At 37.9% G+C, this 20159-nt stretch overlaps 3 protein-coding genes across 5 annotated transcripts; 2 read left to right on the top strand and 1 right to left on the bottom strand.

The window, feature by feature from the left end:
- Nucleotides 1–1791: 1791 nt before the first annotated feature.
- LOC148906231 (uncharacterized) lies at nucleotides 1792–6521 on the top strand. 2 transcript variants are annotated; one of them, XM_089038768.1, is made up of 17 exons: nucleotides 1792–2035; nucleotides 2147–2215; nucleotides 2477–2512; nucleotides 2612–2653; nucleotides 2837–2961; nucleotides 3378–3463; nucleotides 3674–3756; nucleotides 3896–3991; nucleotides 4381–4468; nucleotides 4787–4970; nucleotides 5082–5213; nucleotides 5313–5443; nucleotides 5548–5583; nucleotides 5700–5754; nucleotides 6145–6180; nucleotides 6311–6346; nucleotides 6489–6521. In XM_089038768.1, coding segments are annotated over exons 5-13 (906 nt in total). In that variant the 5' UTR covers nucleotides 1792–2035; nucleotides 2147–2215; nucleotides 2477–2512; nucleotides 2612–2653; nucleotides 2837–2856; the 3' UTR covers nucleotides 5549–5583; nucleotides 5700–5754; nucleotides 6145–6180; nucleotides 6311–6346; nucleotides 6489–6521. The 2 variants fall into 2 exon arrangements, with proteins under 2 accessions (XP_088894894.1, XP_088894895.1); XM_089038769.1 differs by having other exon boundaries at nucleotides 2477–2515.
- Nucleotides 6522–6621: 100 nt separating this feature from the next.
- Nucleotides 6622–11868, bottom strand: LOC148906230 (uncharacterized). The gene has a single exon (XM_089038767.1). The coding sequence runs from the start codon at nucleotides 11866–11868 to the stop codon at nucleotides 7651–7653; it is 4218 nt and encodes a 1405-aa protein (XP_088894893.1). The 3' UTR covers nucleotides 6622–7650.
- A 1490-nt stretch (nucleotides 11869–13358) lies between these two features.
- LOC148906229 (uncharacterized) lies at nucleotides 13359–18253 on the top strand. Of its 2 annotated transcripts, XM_089039496.1 has the most exons (9): nucleotides 13359–13728; nucleotides 14281–14484; nucleotides 15010–15167; nucleotides 15293–15410; nucleotides 15910–15981; nucleotides 16250–16333; nucleotides 16925–17028; nucleotides 17137–17252; nucleotides 17659–18253. In XM_089039496.1, the coding sequence occupies exons 1-9, from the start codon at nucleotides 13443–13445 to the stop codon at nucleotides 17774–17776; spliced, it is 1260 nt and encodes a 419-aa protein (XP_088895622.1). In that variant the 5' UTR covers nucleotides 13359–13442; the 3' UTR covers nucleotides 17777–18253. The 2 variants fall into 2 exon arrangements, with proteins under 2 accessions (XP_088895622.1, XP_088895623.1); XM_089039497.1 differs by lacking the exons at nucleotides 13359–13728; nucleotides 14281–14484; nucleotides 15010–15167 and adding an exon at nucleotides 15206–15214.
- Nucleotides 18254–20159: the final 1906 nt, after the last annotated feature.

Here is a 20159-nt window from a genome sequence, read left to right as displayed (position 1 = left end):
CAGTTAGAACAGAACATCCCTTTGCTGCGTAACGTCGATCTTAGCAGGTATGTAAGGATTGCTTCCAATCTAATTCAATTCTTTCTTTAATTTATTTGTTTATTTTTTTTGGTAGGATAAAGTTGTACCGATCAACGAGTAGAGGCAATGTCATGGAAAAATGGCAGTTTGGTTTGCCAAGAGGCGCCGACCTGATAAGGTTATTCAGAGGCACTAGGTCGAAGAAGGTTTTTCTCTACCAAAGTCGCCGCCATGCAAGAAGAAGAAGAAATGGTACCGATAATGTTGTTGTGACTGTTTTAACGAGTCAAATTCAGTTTGTAAGTTAATTCTCCTTGTTTTGCAGGATGGTCAACGTCAGTCGCATTCTGGCTCGCGTTCGCGATCACGTTCCGTTCGCGGTCCCCCTCTCCGCGTCGCACCATGGACATTTCTCATGATGGTAAACTAGCCTTTTGTTTCATCAATATGTATATATCCTTCTCTATGATTAGTTCCATTAATATCTTACTGAGTACCGTATGAATGTTGGTTCTAAATGTTAAAGAATCTTTGTTTGTGCTTTGGATGATTTTTTTAAATTGTTTTTCATTTAGATGATAACGATGAAGAGGATCCACCACCCATGCTAGGAAGACGAGAAGGTACTGAAGAAGAATTTCCAAAATGATGATGATCATATAAAGACGAGAAGATGAGATTATTTTCTCGCGATGACAAACTTACACTTTGTTTTATTGTTTTTCATTTAGTTGAGAACGACGATCCTCCATCTACTATGCTAGTAGAACGACGAGAAGGTAAGATTATTTTCTTATGATGGTAAATTAAACTTTTGTTTCCTCAACATGTATATATCTTTCTTTAAAAGAAGATATAACCAGCTAAAAAACTAGTGTGAGATGCGTCGGTGTTTTTAAGGATGCAGTAAGAGCTCCTCTTTTACTCCGACGAAGGACTAGCGTCCAAAACGTCAGTAAGTTTTTTCATCTTTTCAACGCGGGTGTATTAATTACCTTTCGGTCATTACTGTATCCTTCTCTGTGTTAAGTTTCATTAATATGTTACTCGTACCGTGTTGGTTCCTAAATATTAACGAAACTAAGTCAGGTTTGTGCTTGTATTGATGAATCTTGAAATTATTGTTTTCCATTTAGTTGAGAACGATGAGGACGACCCCCCACTCTCTATGGCAATACGAGAAGGTAAGATGATTTCCCAAAAGATTATGCAACATGACATTCCGTTCTACAACTATAAAACAAATTTAAACACTACCCTATTTATGAACTATTTGAACAATTCATTGTTTTTTTTTCGATCAGCAGAAAACGAGAACGTTTACGACGACGACGATTCCCCAATCATGTATGATGGAAATACAAGAAGAGAAAGTAAGTTTATTCGTTTTGATTATGATTGGCCTGTGTCACATCTGGAATTTAATGCAAGACGTGACGCAGGCTACAACTCATTCAGACCGGCAGAGAGAGACAGTCACAGTCACACAAAAAGGGAAGAGTTGAATTAAAAAAAAAACACTAAACGGCCTCAAATCGCGTTGAAACTTCGCCCAGAAGACTGAACAAAGTAAAAGCAACAACTGCAGCAAGTTTTTAGGCAAAATTGTGAGTTAAACATTTTATTGTCATGACTTTATCATAACTCCCATACATTTCCTTATAAACCATACAAAGGAACCTTGCTTGGGCTGCCTGTGAGACAGTTTGATGGGATATGGACCGGGAACGAAGTCATAAATTGGTGTTTAGAGTGCATGCGCGCGAATGCAGTCATTTGGACCAAGGGCTCGTTTTTAATTTCCAGCTTTTTCCTTGTTTGCGACAAAACTCAGACTTTTGTGCTTTTAAAACCAATATATTTTAAGGTCCTTTGATTAATATACTGTTTGATTTTTAATGATTTCATTTTTTTGTTTGTTTGTTTGTTTCTATCTCCACAGATCCACAAGTAGAAAGGCCGAACGGGACGTATATAACGGAAGTCGAAGGATCTATAGAAACCCAGCAATCAGGTAAAAAGAAAATCCTTATTATATAAGTATATGTAGCATTATTGCTAAGTAATTGGATAGACTTTACTTGGTAGTAGACATATATATATTTTTTATTTTGACGTTTATCAGTTCCTCAAGTACCAATAGTGGTTTCCGAAGAAGAAGAAGGACAAGAAGAGCTTTCGGAAGTATTGGAAGGTAACTGTGTCATATATCATCATTCGATGTTATTCATTGCTAAATCAATCTACCATTGTACTAATGCTCACAAAATTACCAAGCAATCAATAGTTAAAAGATATGACAACTCTTTTTTTGGTCAAATTCATCCCTCCCTCCCTCCTTCCCTCCCTTTAATTAAATTAAATGAATTAAATAAATGATAATTTATATGATCACATTAACTCCAGAACAGTCAGAGTCCATATTTAATCTGTTCATATTCTTTCACGTTTATAGTGGTTGAGGATATTGATGTAACAAATTATGCAGAAGGTAGTAGTAAATACTCCCCTATAGTATCTGTTTATATTTTAATAATAGTGTCAAGTCAGTTTTATTCACAATAGCCTTCTTGTGATTATTCATTTTAAGCTGGCGAGATTAAAGAAAATCTGAACCTGGACTGTGTTAAAGGTATTGCCAGTAATGATTACCATTATTAGTTTCATCCACGAAGCTAACAACATGAATAATTATAAAGAAATAGTGAAAGGGTAAATTACTTCATACTCTACGTGGCTATGGAACTCGTATCATTAGTATTCTAGTCTGATATATCCTCATAGTTGTACGATTCTATTTCATCTCTAATTTTAGATGCTTGTGATCAGGGTGACATGTCATTGTCACTGATGTGTGAGGATGAGATGAAGAAGGCCATACACAGTATGGGAATAGAAGGATGTAGAATGCCACTATTTGTCCCCATATCATTTGATGAGGTGAGACGTTGATATGATGTTGCCTGTTTAAAGTACACAATGTAAACAAGGGGTCTGAATGGATAAATGGCAAAGGCATTTGTCCATTGCCTTTTTTATCTGCTTGTAACTATTGAAATAAGAAAAAAATATTTTCAGTTACCAAAAAAATGCTAGATTGGCTATTACTACCAATAACTTGAAATCTTGTTGGTGTTTGATGTACATGATGGACCTGGGATGATGATTGCATCACATGTCATTTTTATAGTATTTAAATTCAATTCAATTCATAACCTTCATACGAGCTGAATGAATCATGAACATTAGACAAAGTTAACAACGTGGTCTTCTTTGATGTCCTTGGGGTCTGCCAGCTTAAAGTTGGACATTTTACCTTTTGTTGATTTAATTTATATTATTCATTTAATTTACAGCTATGCCTACAAATGATGTACTTAGTCAAAGGATCTGTTGTTGTCATCCTTTCTCCTTCTGAACGTTCAAGGGAGGCTACAATAAGGTAAAGGTTGTAACTACTTTATTTTTAAGATTTTAAGGTTTTATCGCAAAAAAGGTTATGTCCATAGTGAGCTTTACTACATTATGTGTTATACGTGCATTTGCTGTGTATCAGGGAATCCTGGTACTGTATTACTTTGAGAAAGAAATACCAAACTTGAAATTATTTCTTGTCTCTAACATGAATATGTTTATGTATCACTGTTTACAGTTCTTTAATGAAAATTGCACAGACCAGCAGCAGCAAATTTTTGTTCTGGATAAGGGACGCAAGTGCAAAAGATGGAAGAGAAGGTTGAAAATAAATTTAGCTATTGATCATAAAAAAATTGTCGCATAATTATTCACATACATTTTCTTAAAAAACAATTTCATAAAACATATTTTCTATAAAATTGGTGATTGATATTGTTATAACATTTTATTTTCTTAGTGCGAAAAAAATATGGTTCAGGAAGAAAGGAAGATGAGATACATCTTTTTGGGCCAGCGATTGGCATGTCACCCAACCATATTTGTTACTATTCAGGTAAGAACATTTTAAAAGGAAGTATTGGTATTAAAGCTGATGCAGATGGATGATTCAATTTCTAATGGTCAAAGAAGAATCAGACAAAAAAGCCATAACCGTGTAATCATTATAGTGCAGGCAGCAACGCAGGAAAATGACACCACTGGCAATTAATGTTCTAATCATTGAGTTACAATGTTATCCCATTTAATACAACTTGTCAGTGCATAGAGAATAAGATTCTTTGTTTGTTCTCTGCTCTATGTGCCGTGTGAATGACACATGGTCTGAATTGTAACGCAATAAGTTGGGTCCATCAAATTCAGTACAATTGTAAACTTGAAATTTATTTGCTACATTTACTACATTTTATTATATTCCTTTAATTTATTTATTTTTTAATGCAGGTGCATCATTACGACGTTGGTGTGACCGAAACATGGAAGATAAAGTGAAAATAATTGAGGGGCTGTGTGTTTTGGTTAATAGAGAGAGGTAAGCCAGTTCCAAGTTTATTACGTTGTACAAACTCCAAATTAACTAATCATATGTAAAACCTCAATTTATTTAGTATCTTATGCTATACAATGATGACACATTTTACTATATCACTATAGGAGCTGAGATTTGATATGGCTAAAGCAAAACTGTTGCGCTAGTTTTCTAATAGTTGTCAGTCGTTTTCCAATGCAAAATCAAACAATGAATACAAAAACATTTTACAATCAAACATGTTTTTGTTTGGGTAGGTGATCAATTGTAGATAAAATTTACAGTACTTGATACATAATATTCAATTTTTTTAATTTACAGAAGACAGTTAATGCAGGTGAGAGAAGAAAAAGAAAGACAAGATGAGGAGTATCGAGAAATGAAGAGGCAAGAAGAAGAAGAAATGAAGAAGAAATTAATGGAAGCAGAAGAAACAAAAAAGAGGAAAGAAAAAGAGGAACAAGAAAAGCAACAGGAGAAAGAAAGAAAAGAAAAAGAAGAAAAAGTATAGCTGAATACATGATTCATTATATCAATCAAGAAACATTTGGAAACTTGTTTGAATGACTGTATCAAATATCAGAACATATTTAATATATTTTACTTATATTATTAGATACGCCAATCAAGACGTCGCAGAGTTGGACCAGAGCCCACGGGAGTAGATCAGAAGGACATGGTGACAGCAGTGGTTGTTACTCCTTTTGGGAGGTTAAAAAGGGAGTTTAAAAAGGGGGTTTATTTTCAGGTACTACAATGAATACAAAGAAAATTATTTGGTAAAGCAACTTACACTGTACTATAACATAATGCTTTATTGATTGGATTTTTTAAATTATTATTTCAGGAAGTTTATGATTGGATTGCAACTCATGAGCAGTGTTCAATTTTTTTTTATTGTCAACATTTGACAACAATATTATCCTATTGGATAAGATTCAGAATGAGAGCCAGGGCCTCTTGTATTACAAGGAGTTGGTAAATATGAAAGAAAGTCATTTTAATTTGCTGCAGATTGCAGACAGCGGATTGTGTATTTAGTAACATTCGGTAATATCATGCAATATTTTTGCAATTTTCAGAGTAAAGAAGAAGCAGAAAAATTTTTTAGAAGCGAGGTAAGACAAAGCAAGGAATAGTATTTATTTGAAAACAAAATCTATTTGCAAATGTCAGGAAAATGTATACAAGTTTACAGTGTTGATAGTTTAAATAAAAATCTAAATGGTTTCAGGTTTCTTTTTTTGGAAGCTATGAATACGTAGATGACTTGGACAACACTGTGAACAGTAAGTGACATAAATTATTAGTATTATCCATTAATTGGGATCTTCATCTGCAAACTTCCAATTTGTTGACAATCAAATAAGAATTTGTGAATGAGAAGAGAACAATAAATAAATAATAGATACAAGGCAAGTTTTTGAACGTAGACCAATAAAACTTTCCCAACTTTCGGAATTTTGGGATATTTTGATCATTGCCATTTGATTAATAACAAACAAGATGATAAAATGCTAGTTTCCTCTGACAATTGAAACTTGGCATATCCAGTACTGCAACAAGAATGGTTATTAATTAATTACTAAATTAATTGAAGTACTGGTTTCTAAGTACCCCCCTCCCATGAATTTGGTATATACATTTGATTTAATTTTTCCCCCTTCTGCTATGTGCAGATGATGTGCCACAACATGAAGAGGTTGGCGTAGTGGGTAAGTGCAACATTTTTATGAATGTACCAGGATTTTGAGTATGTAGGATGGTTCTGGTGGTAGGGGCAAAAGGACTTCTAGAGGTGGTTAATTTGATTTTCTTTTGTTTTTTCCCTTCTGTTATGCACAGATAATGTGCCACAACATGAAGTTGGAGGCGTAGTGGGTAAGTGAAACATGTTTATGGATGTCACAGGACTTTGAGTAGGAGAGTTCTGTCTGGTGGTAGGGGAAAAAGGACTACTATAAGTGATTAATTCCTTTTTTTTTCCCCTTTCTTTTCTTTTTTATTTTTTTGCTATGCACAGATGATGTGCCACAGCATGAAGGTGGCGTAGTGGGTAAGTGCAGCATGTTTATGAATGACCTGTTCTCAAAACATATGATTATCTAAAATTATGAATTGGTTATATCCCTATGCCTTTACTATTTACAGAAAAGAAAAAGAAGAAGAAGAAAAGAAGAAAAACAAAGAAAAACTAGAATAGAGTTGACATAATTAGAATACAGTTGACAATGAAATTATGAAGACGCCTTTCATTCACTTTTATTTTATTTAGTAAATTTCGATAGTAGAGTGCACGCACTAAAGCCGTGAAACATTTGGAATACTAATAATAAGCCTGAAGCGAGATGACGTTTTACCCCCGTCTCTAGACCATAATAGTTTTTGAAATTCTTTCATATTAAATTTTTTGACTCCTTAGAGAATACAAGAACAATAGTCATAATTAAAGAACAAAAGCAGTGTGAAAAGTATTATGGTCTATAGACGGGGGTAAAACGTCATCTCGCTTCAGGCTTATTAGTAATTCATACAGACTCCTTTGGTTCCTATTTTTTTATGTCTGAAACTGTAGTTAAAAATAAAAAAATGGAAATTATCAATTTTTGTTTAATATCTGAAGCGTCATGTAATATTTATAAAAGTGATATGTAACAAAATATGAAAAATAAAAGAGAGTTACATATAAATATGGATAGTCTGACTCGTGTTTGTCTGAATCGTGTATAAATGTAAAGAAAGAAAACGGAATTATAAAATGCATCTTATATATATGTATAAAGGAATTTGAGTTTTTCTTGGTTTCGTTTATGATTTTCATTCTTTTTCTTTCAAGCTTCATTTGCTAATTGTTTTTAGACCTAGTTGAATGTATTCCAGCTAGATGATTTAATTTCTTTATCTGCATAAAGTGATATACATATAGTCCGAACATCATAGACTCGGGTAATCGAAACAGTTGCGGTTTACAAAGCATTCGAGAGAGCAACTATTTATGAAAAAATTATAAAAAACATCAAAGACAGCTTGGAATGGGTACGGCACGCGCTTCATATGTCATACCAAACTTTCGCTGATGCATCTACGACGCTCGATCATTCGAACGACGCACGTTCACCCTACACGACGCTCGTTCACTCAACATCGTCCGGACCGGACATGAGCCATACGGATACGACGCTCGTTCAATGAATCGTACACGATTTGATAAACGAGCGTCGTATCCGTATGGACGTGCGTCGTTTACCAGAAACAATGAATGATCCGATCTCGATTACGTCTGCAAACGATGCTCTCTGTACTCGTCGAACTAACAAAGTTTCCGCTTTGTGGAGTTCTTCTACCGTAAGTACAGCAGTCTTTCTCGTTTTTCCTTTCTTTCCGGCTCTGAACTTTAGGTATTCTACGAATCTAATGATCCACGCAACCGCCTTCTTCAGCCTCCACCAAGATGAAAAACGCACCATCAGTTCGTCTAGAACGTTTCTTTCAGCACTTGAGGCGTAAATCTGAGCCTCTCTTCTTACCGCAGGATCATCATTTTCTAGCTCTGGAACTTCGATCAGTTTTGGCCAGTCGGTTTCCTCTTTCCACAGAAAACTTGGGCCTCTTAGCCAACGATCGTTCTTTAGCAAGGTGTCTAGCTTTAAGCCCTTTGAGCCGTCGTCTGCAGGGTTATCGTCCCTATTAACGTATCTCCATTCACATGGCTCAGATCCGCTATGGATAATCGTCAGCCGGTTTGACTCAAACGTATGAAACCGCTTATTCTTGTTGTTAATGCACTTAAGAACGGACGTAGAATCAGTCCAATAGATTACTCTGTCGAAGGATATCTCTAATTCTTCTCGAATCATCTTTGTTAGCTTCACTGAGATCACAGCTGCGGTCAGTTCCAATCTTGGTATGGATATTTCATGGATGGGGGCTAGCCTCGCCTTACCCATTACAAATGCACAGTAAACTCTCTTTTCGGTGTTTACGAAACGAAGATAAGCAACCGCTGCATATCCTTGACGTGAAGCATCAGAGAAGAGATGTAATTCCGTAGTTTCAGGTTCTCCAAAGTCTTTAGGTGTAAAGCACCTGTCTACTTGGATTTCTTGGAGTTTCGGAAGGTCTTCTAGCCAACGTACCCATTGCTCACTTTCGTCTTCCTGTATAGGATCGTCCCAACCGAACTGCTTCCTACTAAATGCTTGTAACATCAGCTTGGCCTTCATGACATATGGAGCTATGAACCCCAGAGGATCGAAGAGGGAATACACGATGGACAATATACCTCTGCGCGTCCTCGGCTTTTCTTCTATCCTTTGCTGAATTTTCTCACCTACTTCCCAGACGAACTTGTCGGCTTCGGTGTTCCACTTCAGCCCGAGGGCAGATTCTGTTGGCAACTTCTCTAAGTCGAGATTGACGACTGACTTTGCTCTTTCTTGCTCTGGTATCGCTGCTAACACCGATCGATCGTTGCTATACCACTTCGTTAAGCGAAACCCTCCTCTTTCCAGTAGTCTTCTCAGTTGATCTGTTAACTGTATTGCTTTCTCTGTTGAGCTAGTTGACTTCATTAGGTCATCAACATACATGTTCCTTTTGACAGTGTTCACTGTTTCAGGGTCGAACCCTTCTTTATCGAGTTCTGCTGTTTTCCTCAAACAGAAGTTGGCGACACTAGGTGAGGAGGTGGCACCGAAGAGATGTTTTACCATCCGATATTCTTGCACTTCTCTTGAGAGATCTCCATTGGGCCACCAGAAAAATCTTAAAGCGTCACAGTCTTCCGGCTCCACTAAGACCTGATGGAACATCGATTCTATATCGGAAACCAGTCCGACCTGATCTTGTCTGAATCTGCTTAAAACGCCCACCAAATTATTGGTCAGGTCTGGACCCTGAAGCAATTGTTGATTCAGGGATGTCCCTTGTTGTTTCGCCGCGCAGTCAAACACGACCCTGACCTTCTCCGGCTTCAATGGATGCGTTACCGGATGGTGTGGTAGATACCAGATGGGTCTCTCTTTCACCATCAGTTCATTCTCAGGCACCTTTTGAGCGTGACCTTTACTCACATACTCGTCCATGGTCGCCTTGTACTTCTCAAACAAGACTTTGTCCTTCAATAGTCTCTTCTTTAGAAGAAGACATCTCCTTTTGGCCATTTCTCTGTTGTTCGGCAAGTAAGGGGGTTGGTTGCGCCATGGCAGAGCAACTTGGTAGTGACCGTTCACTTTCTTTAACGTGTTTTCCATAATTTCTAAGGCAGCTCGATCTTCTACGGAAGCAGTTACTTTGTTACTGACAGTTGAATCCCCGAAGTCTGTCTTCCACAACCTCTCCAGTTGTTGCTGTGTCTGTTCCTCCTGTATTTTACGTTCCGTCTCTTCGACTTGAGAGAGCCGCAGTTCTTGATCAGCAGTATATTCTGGTGTCTTTTCAAGCTCACTGTTCTGCAATAAGTTCTCTGACCTAAGCCTTTCCCCGAATTCCTTAACCTCTAATTCAGCTCGATCACGGTGGTTGTCAGAGGTTTCAATCAACCGCACTAGGTGTGTAGAAAAACTTCCGCTTTCTTTCATTCCTCCAACAGGACCCATCACCGTCCAGCCAAGACTGTAGCGAATCGCTATTGGCTCATCTTCACCTCGTGCTCTGCATTCTAAAGGCACGAACAATCCTGGTTTCTCCTTGAGGCCGATTAACAACATTACTTTTTTGATTTCCAGTTCTTTGCAATTTACATCCTTAAGGTGTGGCCATTTACTTAAGTTTTCGGTTCTTGGGATACAATCATCAGAAATCGGAATTTCTTTGATTGTTCTGACTTCAGACAACTCGATGGACGTCGTCTCGTCCATAGACTTTACAACTAAGTCTACTACCTTGCATTGCATGTCTTTAGTTCCTGTCATGCCAGTCAGCTTCATACTACTCTTCTTGCTTTTCAATCCAAGCTTGATACTTAACTCTTCTTGGCATAGTGTCACTTCTGAACCGCTATCGAGTAGGGCATACGTTTCTACTGAAGTTCCTCCTTCCTTTGCTTGGACCTTGACAGGTACGACTCCCAGGCACACCTGCTTCTCTCCGGCCCCTGTCGCTGCACTCGTCCTGGAGTTCTTGCTTCCGCCGACTGCTTTACTATCGTTTCCGGCCCCAGTTTCATTGTCCATGGGCGTGGCTGTTTGATGTGATCTCTGCTGTTCGACCACTTCACCTCTTGAAAGGTGGTCGTTCTTACCATTCTCGTCTCTTTTCCCCTTTTCTGATCCTTCTGGATGTAGCAAGGTGTTGTGTTCGTCATTACATCCTGGGTTTTGGCATTTCAGCTCTGTCTTCTTACACATCTTAATAACATGACCGCCGTTTAAACACTTGATGCAAAGTCTATGCTTGTTCACAATCTTCTTTCTTTCTTCATAAGACAGTCTTTTAAATTTGTCGCACTTCCAGACTTTGTGCTGACCTAAACAAGCTGCACATTCTAACTTCGCCGTCCTCTCTTTGCGGGTAGCATCTTGCTTGTCATTCACATGGGTAGCTACACTTGTGGCAAATGTTGAAACTCTTTGTTGAAATCCCCTTGGTCTGACATGATTAGTTTTCTTCTCCTTTTCTCTTGAAGTGTTCATTCTCATGTCCTCTCCAAATTCATTGTTCACAAGTTTAGCTCTTTCCTTTACAAACTGAAGGAAGTCTAGAAATCTTGGTCTTGCTCCGGAGGTGATTATCTGCCCTGCTCTTTCCGTCCATCTTGCTCTGAGGAACATAGGCAATTTCTTGTTAAGTTCTCTTAGTGTACTCATGTGATTTAAGTCACTAAGATATTGTGAGCCCATACCACTCAAGGTCCTCTCTGCCACTTCTAGATGTCTGGCAAACTCCAATAGTGACTGTCCATCAGCATTTTTGATAACACTTAAACTCTCCAACTTATTTATGTGGGCTCTTGCAACAATGTGAGGCCTACCAAAGTTCTCAAACAAGGCATTTTTAGCAGTTTTGTATGCTACTTCTACTGGCAGGTTCACGCAGCTCTCTATAGCTTCTCTAGCTTTACCCTCACAATGTTGAATCAAAAGTTGCAATTTTCTGGATGCATCAGAGTTGTCTTTCTCCAGGCAAGTTTCAAAGTTATGTATGAAAGATACATACTTCATAGGATTACCGTCAAAGTGCATATATTCTATCTTGGGTGTGGCAACTACTTGGCGTAAGGCCTTCACTATCTCTTCCCCAGCATTCACATTTTGAGTTGATGGTTGTGTTGAAAAGGACAAGCTTTCTCCCAGATCCTTGTTAAATGGGTGAATTTTTTCTTTCCAAACTGACTGTGGTAAGTCAGAGTTCTCCTCAAGGGGTGATATTTGGTCAAATGAAACTCCTTTGGGTACACTATGCATTACAAATGAATCAAACCCTGACTCATTCGAGTTCTTTATTTCCCCTAGGTCTAATCCTACTGCTTAAAACTCTGGTGGAGGAGGTATTATTAGCTCCATGTCCTCCTTTGGGGTTGAAGTAATTACTGGTGGAATAGATACTTGAATATCTCCATTTGATAGATCAATTTCTCTGTCATTGCTGTGATCTTTAGGTAGTTTAGGGTCTGGTATAATGTAAATTGTAGCCCCATGACAATCTACAGGTCCTGAGCTTGGCTTAATCTCAGGTTTTTTCTCCTGTGTACTGTTATTTGATATAGCCTGTTTGTTCCTGGTAGGCTTGATTGGGGTATAGGATGTAATGGTACTAATGGCTGGAATATAGTTCATGTTAAATGGACAATTATCATCTGCCTCATAGCTGATTTCAGGGGTCATGTTTACCGATATTTCTGGAGCCTTTTCCACCTTTTCAACTATATTCCAGTCGTCAATCCCCTCTTCACTCTTCTCACTAATTTCTTCGTAAATATTCAAACTCACCATTGCTCTTTCGGCTTCATTTCTTGCCTCCATTATTGCCTTTTGGTGTTGTAAATCAGCCAATTTTCGCTCTAGATCTTGTTGTTCGGTCAATTGGCGTACTTTCAATTGGGCTAATGCTACTAGCTCTTTTTTCTTCGAAATTACAGATGATCTTGAAGAATTAATTGAACGGGTACGAAAAGAAGCTTCACCGGCGGTAAATTCAACACATTCTCCTCGTCGTTCGGCATTTTCTTTGGCTCTCGTAATCCACTCGGTTGCTAGACGATCAACACTTACTTTTTTCGCCATATGCTCCTCATATTTTAAGCAGGCTTCCTTTTTCTTCTCTTCTGAATCCAAACATGCGACATATTTTTCATGTGAATCGATAAAATTACGCCATGCGGTGTCGTACGACTCTTTGGCGGCTGTCACATTCCTTAGTGACTCGTTGTTTTCGATAAACTCTTCAAGCTGCTTTCGAGCTCTCGTCAGGGCTCCAATATAGCCCGCTCGTGACTTAAATGCAGAAAATTCCCTTTCCGCTTTGGTTCCTTCTTTTTCTCGTGGGATTCTGGTTCGGAGGTGTCTTTCTCCAGCAAGGATATCACTTTTTGTATCGGCTTCAGGCGCCGCCATCTTTGACCTTCCAGGCCAGGAATGTAGAGACATTTCTCTCGTGTATAAATCTTGTAAACCAAACTCGTAGAAGTCTGAAAACTTTAATGTGACTCCAATCACATTAGGTGTACCAATAAATCTTGTACAGTCTTAAACTCAACTATTTATTCACTCAAGGGTTTATCCTGTTACAGCAGTAGAAGTAATCTTTTAGTTGTAGACGAAATAGTAGTCGGTTTTCTGAATAAATTAAATGAGTGGTTATCCTGCCGGTATGGCTTGTAGTAATTCACAGCGTGAGGTCTGTAAGATTCCTACTGTTTCTACCAATGAGGAGCTTTATGTATATTTACGTCATGAAACCCTTGTCAATAAAAAAATACTTTCGTATCCGGCTTACTTTGTCATTGACTGCGGCATCTACAGCTCTGGAAAATTCAGCAATGGCAGCCAAAAAAAATTATAAGGGCAGAAGTCCAAACGTACTACGCTTTATTGAAAGCTGCGGCAATGATGTGGACATGAGAGGTCTAATTGCCCCAAATTTAGCCGCAGGGGCAAGGCTTGCCGCCAAGAATAGAACCGAAGCTCTGGATGAAAAAACTTCTAGGACTTACGAGTTGCGGCTCATAGCTCTCGAAGATTTCGCTCTAAGTAACGGGGACGATGCTGTTCTTTTTGGGCTAAACAAAAGGCCATTTTTGGCAGCAACAATACAGACGTTCATGCGTAAGTACAATGCTATGTATTACAACAAAAGATAAATGGGGTCAATCGCGGGTTGTGTTGTGTTAGTACTGGTATGGTCTTTGGTCTTATTGTTCCATACACGTGTGCAGCAGGATTCTTCTCGGAAAATGTTTTTGCATTGTTTTTAATAAAGCTAGGCCTTTTTAGACTTTTTTAGACTTTCTAGACTTTTTTTGCGTAAGTCTTATCATAACAAATGATATATTGTGTATGGTACTCTGATTCCCATAATGTTATCCGAACACGCGTACATAAGCTTAATTGATGGTTGAAATAGTCACAACGTGCCAGAATCTTTTTGCACAACTATTCTAAATAGTCTTATTAAGAAATTGGCACTAATTTTCAGCCGCCACTTATGATTATGGAGGATAAGCAACGTCAGAGTTAGCAGATTTATCCGAGTCGTCTGAAAACATCAGAACGGTACCTGGCTGGGATTCCAGTTATAACATGTTTAGAATAGCATCCCTTTAAGCATAATGTTCTTAACGTTAATTTGCACAATTATTCAAATATTTGTTCTAATAGAAATGCTGAGTGAAACCAAGGGGAAGAAGCTGGGAACACTGAAATGCAAAGGCCTCAAGCCTCCAGCAGTTAGAGGCCACGCAGCAGCATTTCACTACTGGTTTGACTCATTTGGTCACTCCGGACCATATAGTCAAACCATAGAGAAAGACGGCAATGGGAATCAAAGAGTCATACCTCATGGAAACCCAATGAACTCATCTGGTAACTTTTTAGTGAATTGAATGTTTTTACCAATATCTTATTGTAAGGGACGAACCATTAGATTTTTGAGGGTGGGGGGGGGGGGGGGGGGGTTAGAGGGAGGAGTTGGGCAAAAACCAAAAAAAAAAATCGAGCATGACTTTAAAGAAAGAAAAAAAAATCGTGTATAGGTAAAATGCCGAAAAAAATATTCATGCAAGCTCCAAAAAAATTCCTGCTCAGCAATGAAGGGTAAAAAAATTCCTGCACAAAATAAATTGACCAGCCCCCCCCCCCCCCCCCTTCAAGATTCTAATGGTCCATCCCTAAACAGAACTGGAATGTGTACCCTCATTATGAATAGCTTAATATTTCATACTATAATCTTTTCTGAGGGGTTTCCCTCAAATTTTTTATCATCAAATACTAAGTGTGAAGCAAATGAATTTCCACCCTAAAGTATCCCTGAGTTAATCCCTGCTTGTTCTTTGCCCACCATTCCTCATCCTCCAGGTTGTTCAAATTAACTATAATTCCTTTTTCCAGATGTGAAGCAAACCATCAGACAGCTCATTAAAAGGTCACTTAGGCCATCAACTAGAGACTCAAGCCGTGGGAGGGTGCCTTATGAGCCAAAACAGGCACCTCCTTTCACCCTTGAGCAGATGTTGCGGATGCGCAACTACTGCTTGAAAACAGTTGAGGTATGCTCATGATATGGTTTTCCATATGTATGTAAGACTATAATATAGTATGTATAATATGTCATTATTATTCTTATTATTACTATATTGCCTAAATTATTTCTGCTTTATTTTTTTATATCCAGGGTTTACGTGGCTTGTGGTTATGGACTATAACCTTGTTTTCATTTTCCTTATTCTTACGAGGGGAGGAACCTCTACGTTTGAAGATGAGACACATCAAATTACCTCCCAACTATTCAGGTACAATATTAATTTTACAAGTCAGGGAAAAATCATGTAGGATGAAAGGAAAACCAATACATGTACATCTACAGGTACAGGTACAGATCTGAAGCCAAAGGCCCAAATGTTCTATCAAATATTTTTGGCAGTAATTGGTTGTCTACGTCTTATGGTTTCCTTTAATCCTACTTAACTATCTATCTATTTATATACATATAAATTCACATATATTTTAAAAATAATGCTTTCTATGAAACACAAGAAAAAGTCTATATAGTACTACTTATATGCTGGTCAAAATGTCTTATATGTCTTTTATAAGTGTTTTTCTCTTTGGAGAAATGATCTTGCAATTGTATTTCATTCTCATCATCAAGAAAAACATATTTGCATGCATGATATAGTCAATTTAGAACACCCATTGGCATCATCTACATCATATTTTCTATTGACTTACTGGTTGTATTGACATATTGATTTTGAAATACTTCACATATATGCAACTGTTCTTGTCCAGTTGAATCAGGTAAATTGCCACAGCGATTGGAAGTGAAAATGCCGTGGTCAAAGGCAGATAAGAAAGCTAAAGGTAGGTGCAAAACATTTTATTCACTTTTTAACATATATTAGGGTTTGTATATTGGCAATGATTTTACATATTAAAAAAATGAGAGCCTGCTGGTTGTACAAAAGCACTAAACCACTGGATATCACTTACCCTGAGCAGGTAAAACAAATATAACTGTATAACTCTTATCTGGTGTGTTATGTACTCAATCCAGCCTTTGTACATGGGATCGGATAACACATATTTAAGAATAACATTTTCTAATGCATGTCATTAAAATATGTTTCAGGAGTAACACTTACACTGTGGGCTAACCCTCTAAAATCAGAGTTATGTCCAGTTACTGCTCTTTTAATATGGCTACTTGTTTCAGGTAAAATTATAATTTGATATTTAGTCTATATCATGTATGAAATGGCATATTATACTTTTCTTCCAGTATCATTTTATATTGAGGAAGGTGGCAGAGTCATCAACCATAAATTATTATACCAAGTTATTTTTAAATCTTAATTATATATGACTACCATACCATAGAGTTTCAGACAATTACTAGATTTTCACTGAAATAAAATATTATTGTTATTAATAGTTTTATTGCAATTTTTTTTGTGTGTGTGTGCATTCATATGTTCCTGCTGTCATGCCTAAAAATATGCTATGCTAGTATTCAGTTGCAATTGCAACTGGAATCCATCTAGGAGTGCATGGTACAGTTTTGATCAGTTGTATGGCATTTCATTTCAACTGATGAGCATGTGGAAAACAAACTAAGGAAAAGGCTCCCTAAAATTTACAAAAAGAGTTGGGGATTTTATCCTTTATAGAAGGCTGAGAAATCACATTTCTTGACTTGCCTTCAGGAAGCTGAATAAAGATTGATTAAAATGCATTGGTTTCACAATAAAAAATGTATATATAATTTTATGGTAATGATATGTGTTTTTGATCATTCCTTTTACAGATGTAAGAAAAGGACTCCTTTTCCCCAGGGTTGCAAAGAACAACCGCAAGTTACATCCCAACTCTGCCCGAGGTGTAACATCGTACAGAAAAATTTTTTCTGAGGTAAATTATGTTATGTCAGCTTATCAAACATTTGCCGCTTACAGAACCTTTCTCCTTCAGTAAATAAATTGAACTAGTTAATTATGACATACGATATTTTCCTAATAGATGTGCCAAGCTCTTTTTGATAAGGAGTTCACAACCCACAGCATTAGACGTTCAGCTGCTATATGGGCTGCTCGATGTGGGGCAGATGACAGCACGATTAAAAGGGCAGGAAGATGGTAGGTTCCATATGATGTTATTACATACTGTTGAGTCTGCGATAACATATTGCTTTTGTCTTGGAATGATCCAAGTGGGGCATTTGTTTGTCAATAGAAAACCTGTTTTCTCATTTGGCTATTTGCATTATGCATCTGTGATATCTACTAATAATTTCACCTCCAAATCACCATTGAGTTGTTCCAAGTTTTATACAAACAATCAGCAAGGGAAATCAGTATTTATTCATAATCTAAGCTTCAGCTTTTTATTATAATTGTGCTTGCTTCATTTTGTCCCTAAAGATTAAGTGTCCCAGTCATTAAAAGTCCAAGAGCCTGGTTCACATACAAAAACACTGACCTAGGAAATGAAACTTTTATTTAACTTTACAACTATCCATGTATTTTCAAATTGACCTTTCAGGAAATCCAATAGCTTTGAGCTCTACACTCAAGATGCTAGAGCCCAAATGATAAAAGAGCACCATGATGGCTGCCCTGTATCAGATCATAAAATGTGGATGTTTAAGCCTCTACGCTAGTTAATCTGGCTTTATGCTATTCTTCAGCTGACTTCACTTTTTGATTTATGTTATAAATTATGTTTCTTGATTTCTAACTTCAATATTAATGTGTATACAAGTGCTATGTATCCAATATTTCAGTTCTTTAGCCCATATTTTTAACACGGATAATTTTTTCGAAAGGAGTCTTTTGTTAAATCCTGTTTTTAATAAAGGCACTAAACCCATGAAAAATCCTTACAGCCAGAAAAGAAAACGATGGTTTAGTGTATGTTTCATAGGTATAGTCACTTCGCTTTGAAGCATAAAACGTTAACCTTTTTGAACTTGAAAGTTGGAATGAGAATAGACCTTTTAGTTCCACTCGTTTTTCATGAATTAGAGGATTGATACAAATCACTTCTTTCTAGATTTGACTAGTTTGTAAATCTTTCCTGGTTTTACCTCTTGATATTTGCTATATATGTTTTGCAAATTAAAGTTGTGTTCTTTGTATATATTGTAAATGCATTTCCTTTGACTATAAATTGAAGTGTGGCTTCCATTTTTGCCTTTGTAGTTCCTCATTTGGCAGGTCCAGTCTTTAAGTGGAGGGCAATCTTCACCACCATTTTCCCAGATTTCTTTCACTTCCTCCAGTCTTTCAATGTTTCTTGGAATTTTTAATGATTGCAACCAAAATTCAACACTTTGGTACATTTGAGAACCATACTCCCGAAAAACCTTCAAGGTATCAAGATCATTTGAATTTACTGGTTTTGGAGGTGGCTGTGCGTTCTGTGGTAGTAGTAGTGGTGGCTGTGCGTTCTGTGGTTGTGTGTGCGGTAGCTGTTGGGCCTGTGGTAGTAGTAGTGGTGGTGGCTGTGCGTTCTGTGGTTGTGTGTGCGGTAGCTGTTGGGCCTGTGGTGGTAATAGTAGTGGTGGTGGCTGTGCGTTCTGTGGTTGTGTGTGCGGTAGCTGTTGGGCCTGTGGTGGTAATAGTAGTGGTGGTGGCTGTACGTTCTGTGGTTGTGTGTGCGGTAGCTGTTGGGCCTGTGGTAGTAGTATTGGTGGCTGTGCGTTCTGTGGTTGTGTGTGCGGTAGCTGTTGGGCCTGTGGTAGTAGCAGTGGTGTCTGTGGCGGTAGTGATGAATGTGCATGTGTCTGTGGTTGCTTTGGTAAATGCGATGATAAGCCCGGATCTGGATGCGACAGTGATTCTGTTGGGGGCAAAAGTGCATTGACGTGTGAAACCGATGACGGTTTGGGCGACTGTTGTGATATTGGAGCTTGGGGAAGAGCATGTCCAAACATAGAAATAAAAAGGGAAGCCCAATGAGCAATTTGTCTTGCGGCGTGTACTGCAGAATTTTCACTACGACTGTCTGGCAAACCATTTGGTGCAGCTTGAAATCCCTCAAGGCGCGCGTGAATAGCTTTGAGGGAGTCAATTATGGCAGCATTTTCCGACGACCTTGACTGTGATTGGACCACTGGTACCGCATCGAAGTTATTGAAACTGGAATCGAACGATTTTTGGTGTAGAAGCTCCCCAACCAACACAGCATCATCAACAATAGCTGCCAGTGATTTTTCGCTGGTGTCTAGCTTTGATTCCGTTTCAGGAGAAGTTCTCAAGGTTGCTAAAACTGCGGCCAATTCATTGTCCTGACGAGAAACGAAGTCCGTATTAGCAAATTCGTAACGTATTTTGCGAACATTGCACAATGTTATTATGTTAAAAGTTAATGAACGGCAAGAAATATATCACCTCCTCATGTTCTTGATGTTCTGAGTCTTCCGAGTCTGTCCACTCTGATAAAGATGAGTTCTGTCATGAAAACAAAGAGACGGCATTGACTCATTAATATCTCACTATAACGCAGGAAATTTGTTCGTATTTTTAGAGTCACTTAAATTTTTTGAAATAGATCTTCATTTTAGTGATGCCATAAAAGGTAGATGTAATAATGCTTTTTGGGCTTCCTTTATAACCATGATGCTTTGTGAGGAAGGGGGTGAGAGTTTTTTTTGGCCGTGAGAGTGTTTAGTGGTGAGCGTGGTTTCGTGACATTAAAAAGCGTTGAGATTCTTCCAATTCGTCTTGTTACAAATTGGCGACCCTGCCAGGACACGAAAGATTCCTTATTACACGTCTTGGTGAAATCTCAAGAGAATTGGAAGCCGAAAACAAAGGAAATTATCGAAATTTGTTCTACGCTACTCAACACGTGCTTTTGACAAACATGGCTGAAAACACCGAAAACTCCACCGAAAATGATCAAGTGGGAGATCAGAGAGTTAAATTATTACCATGGGCGACTGTGTATGTCGAAGATCTAGAAGTTTTGCCTGAAGACGACCTTTTAAAACGCTTGGAGACCGAGAGAGAATCAATCGCTAACTTCGATGAAACCAAAAC

The sequence above is a fragment of the Actinia tenebrosa genome, unplaced genomic scaffold (genome assembly GCF_029948245.1).
Source record: "Actinia tenebrosa isolate PJP-AT-01 unplaced genomic scaffold, QUT_ActTen_1.0 PGA_scaffold6__47_contigs__length_16458017, whole genome shotgun sequence".
NCBI classification, from domain to species: domain Eukaryota; kingdom Metazoa; phylum Cnidaria; class Anthozoa; order Actiniaria; family Actiniidae; genus Actinia; species Actinia tenebrosa.
Note: the sequence above shows the minus strand (reverse complement) of the source record. Positions and strands in the feature narration are given on the sequence as shown.

What these genes read in the sequence shown, in the direction of transcription:
- LOC148906231 (XM_089038768.1), top strand. Translation starts at nt 2,857, where the DNA reads ATGTCATTGTCACTGATGTGTGAGGATGAGATGAAGAAGGCCATACAC. An exon ending in TCCCCATATCATTTGATGAG is followed by an intron (nt 2,962 to 3,377) that starts GTGAGACGTTGA and finishes TTTAATTTACAG; the next exon opens with CTATGCCTACAAATGATGTA. An exon ending in AAAAGGGGGTTTATTTTCAG is followed by an intron (nt 5,214 to 5,312) that starts GTACTACAATGA and finishes TTATTATTTCAG; the next exon opens with GAAGTTTATGATTGGATTGC.
- LOC148906230 (XM_089038767.1), bottom strand. Translation starts at nt 11,868, where the DNA reads ATGCATAGTGTACCCAAAGGAGTTTCATTTGACCAAATATCACCCCTT.
- LOC148906229 (XM_089039496.1), top strand. Translation starts at nt 13,443, where the DNA reads ATGGCAGCCAAAAAAAATTATAAGGGCAGAAGTCCAAACGTACTACGC. An exon ending in ACTGCTTGAAAACAGTTGAG is followed by an intron (nt 15,168 to 15,292) that starts GTATGCTCATGA and finishes TTTTATATCCAG; the next exon opens with GGTTTACGTGGCTTGTGGTT. An exon ending in ATTACCTCCCAACTATTCAG is followed by an intron (nt 15,411 to 15,909) that starts GTACAATATTAA and finishes GTTCTTGTCCAG; the next exon opens with TTGAATCAGGTAAATTGCCA.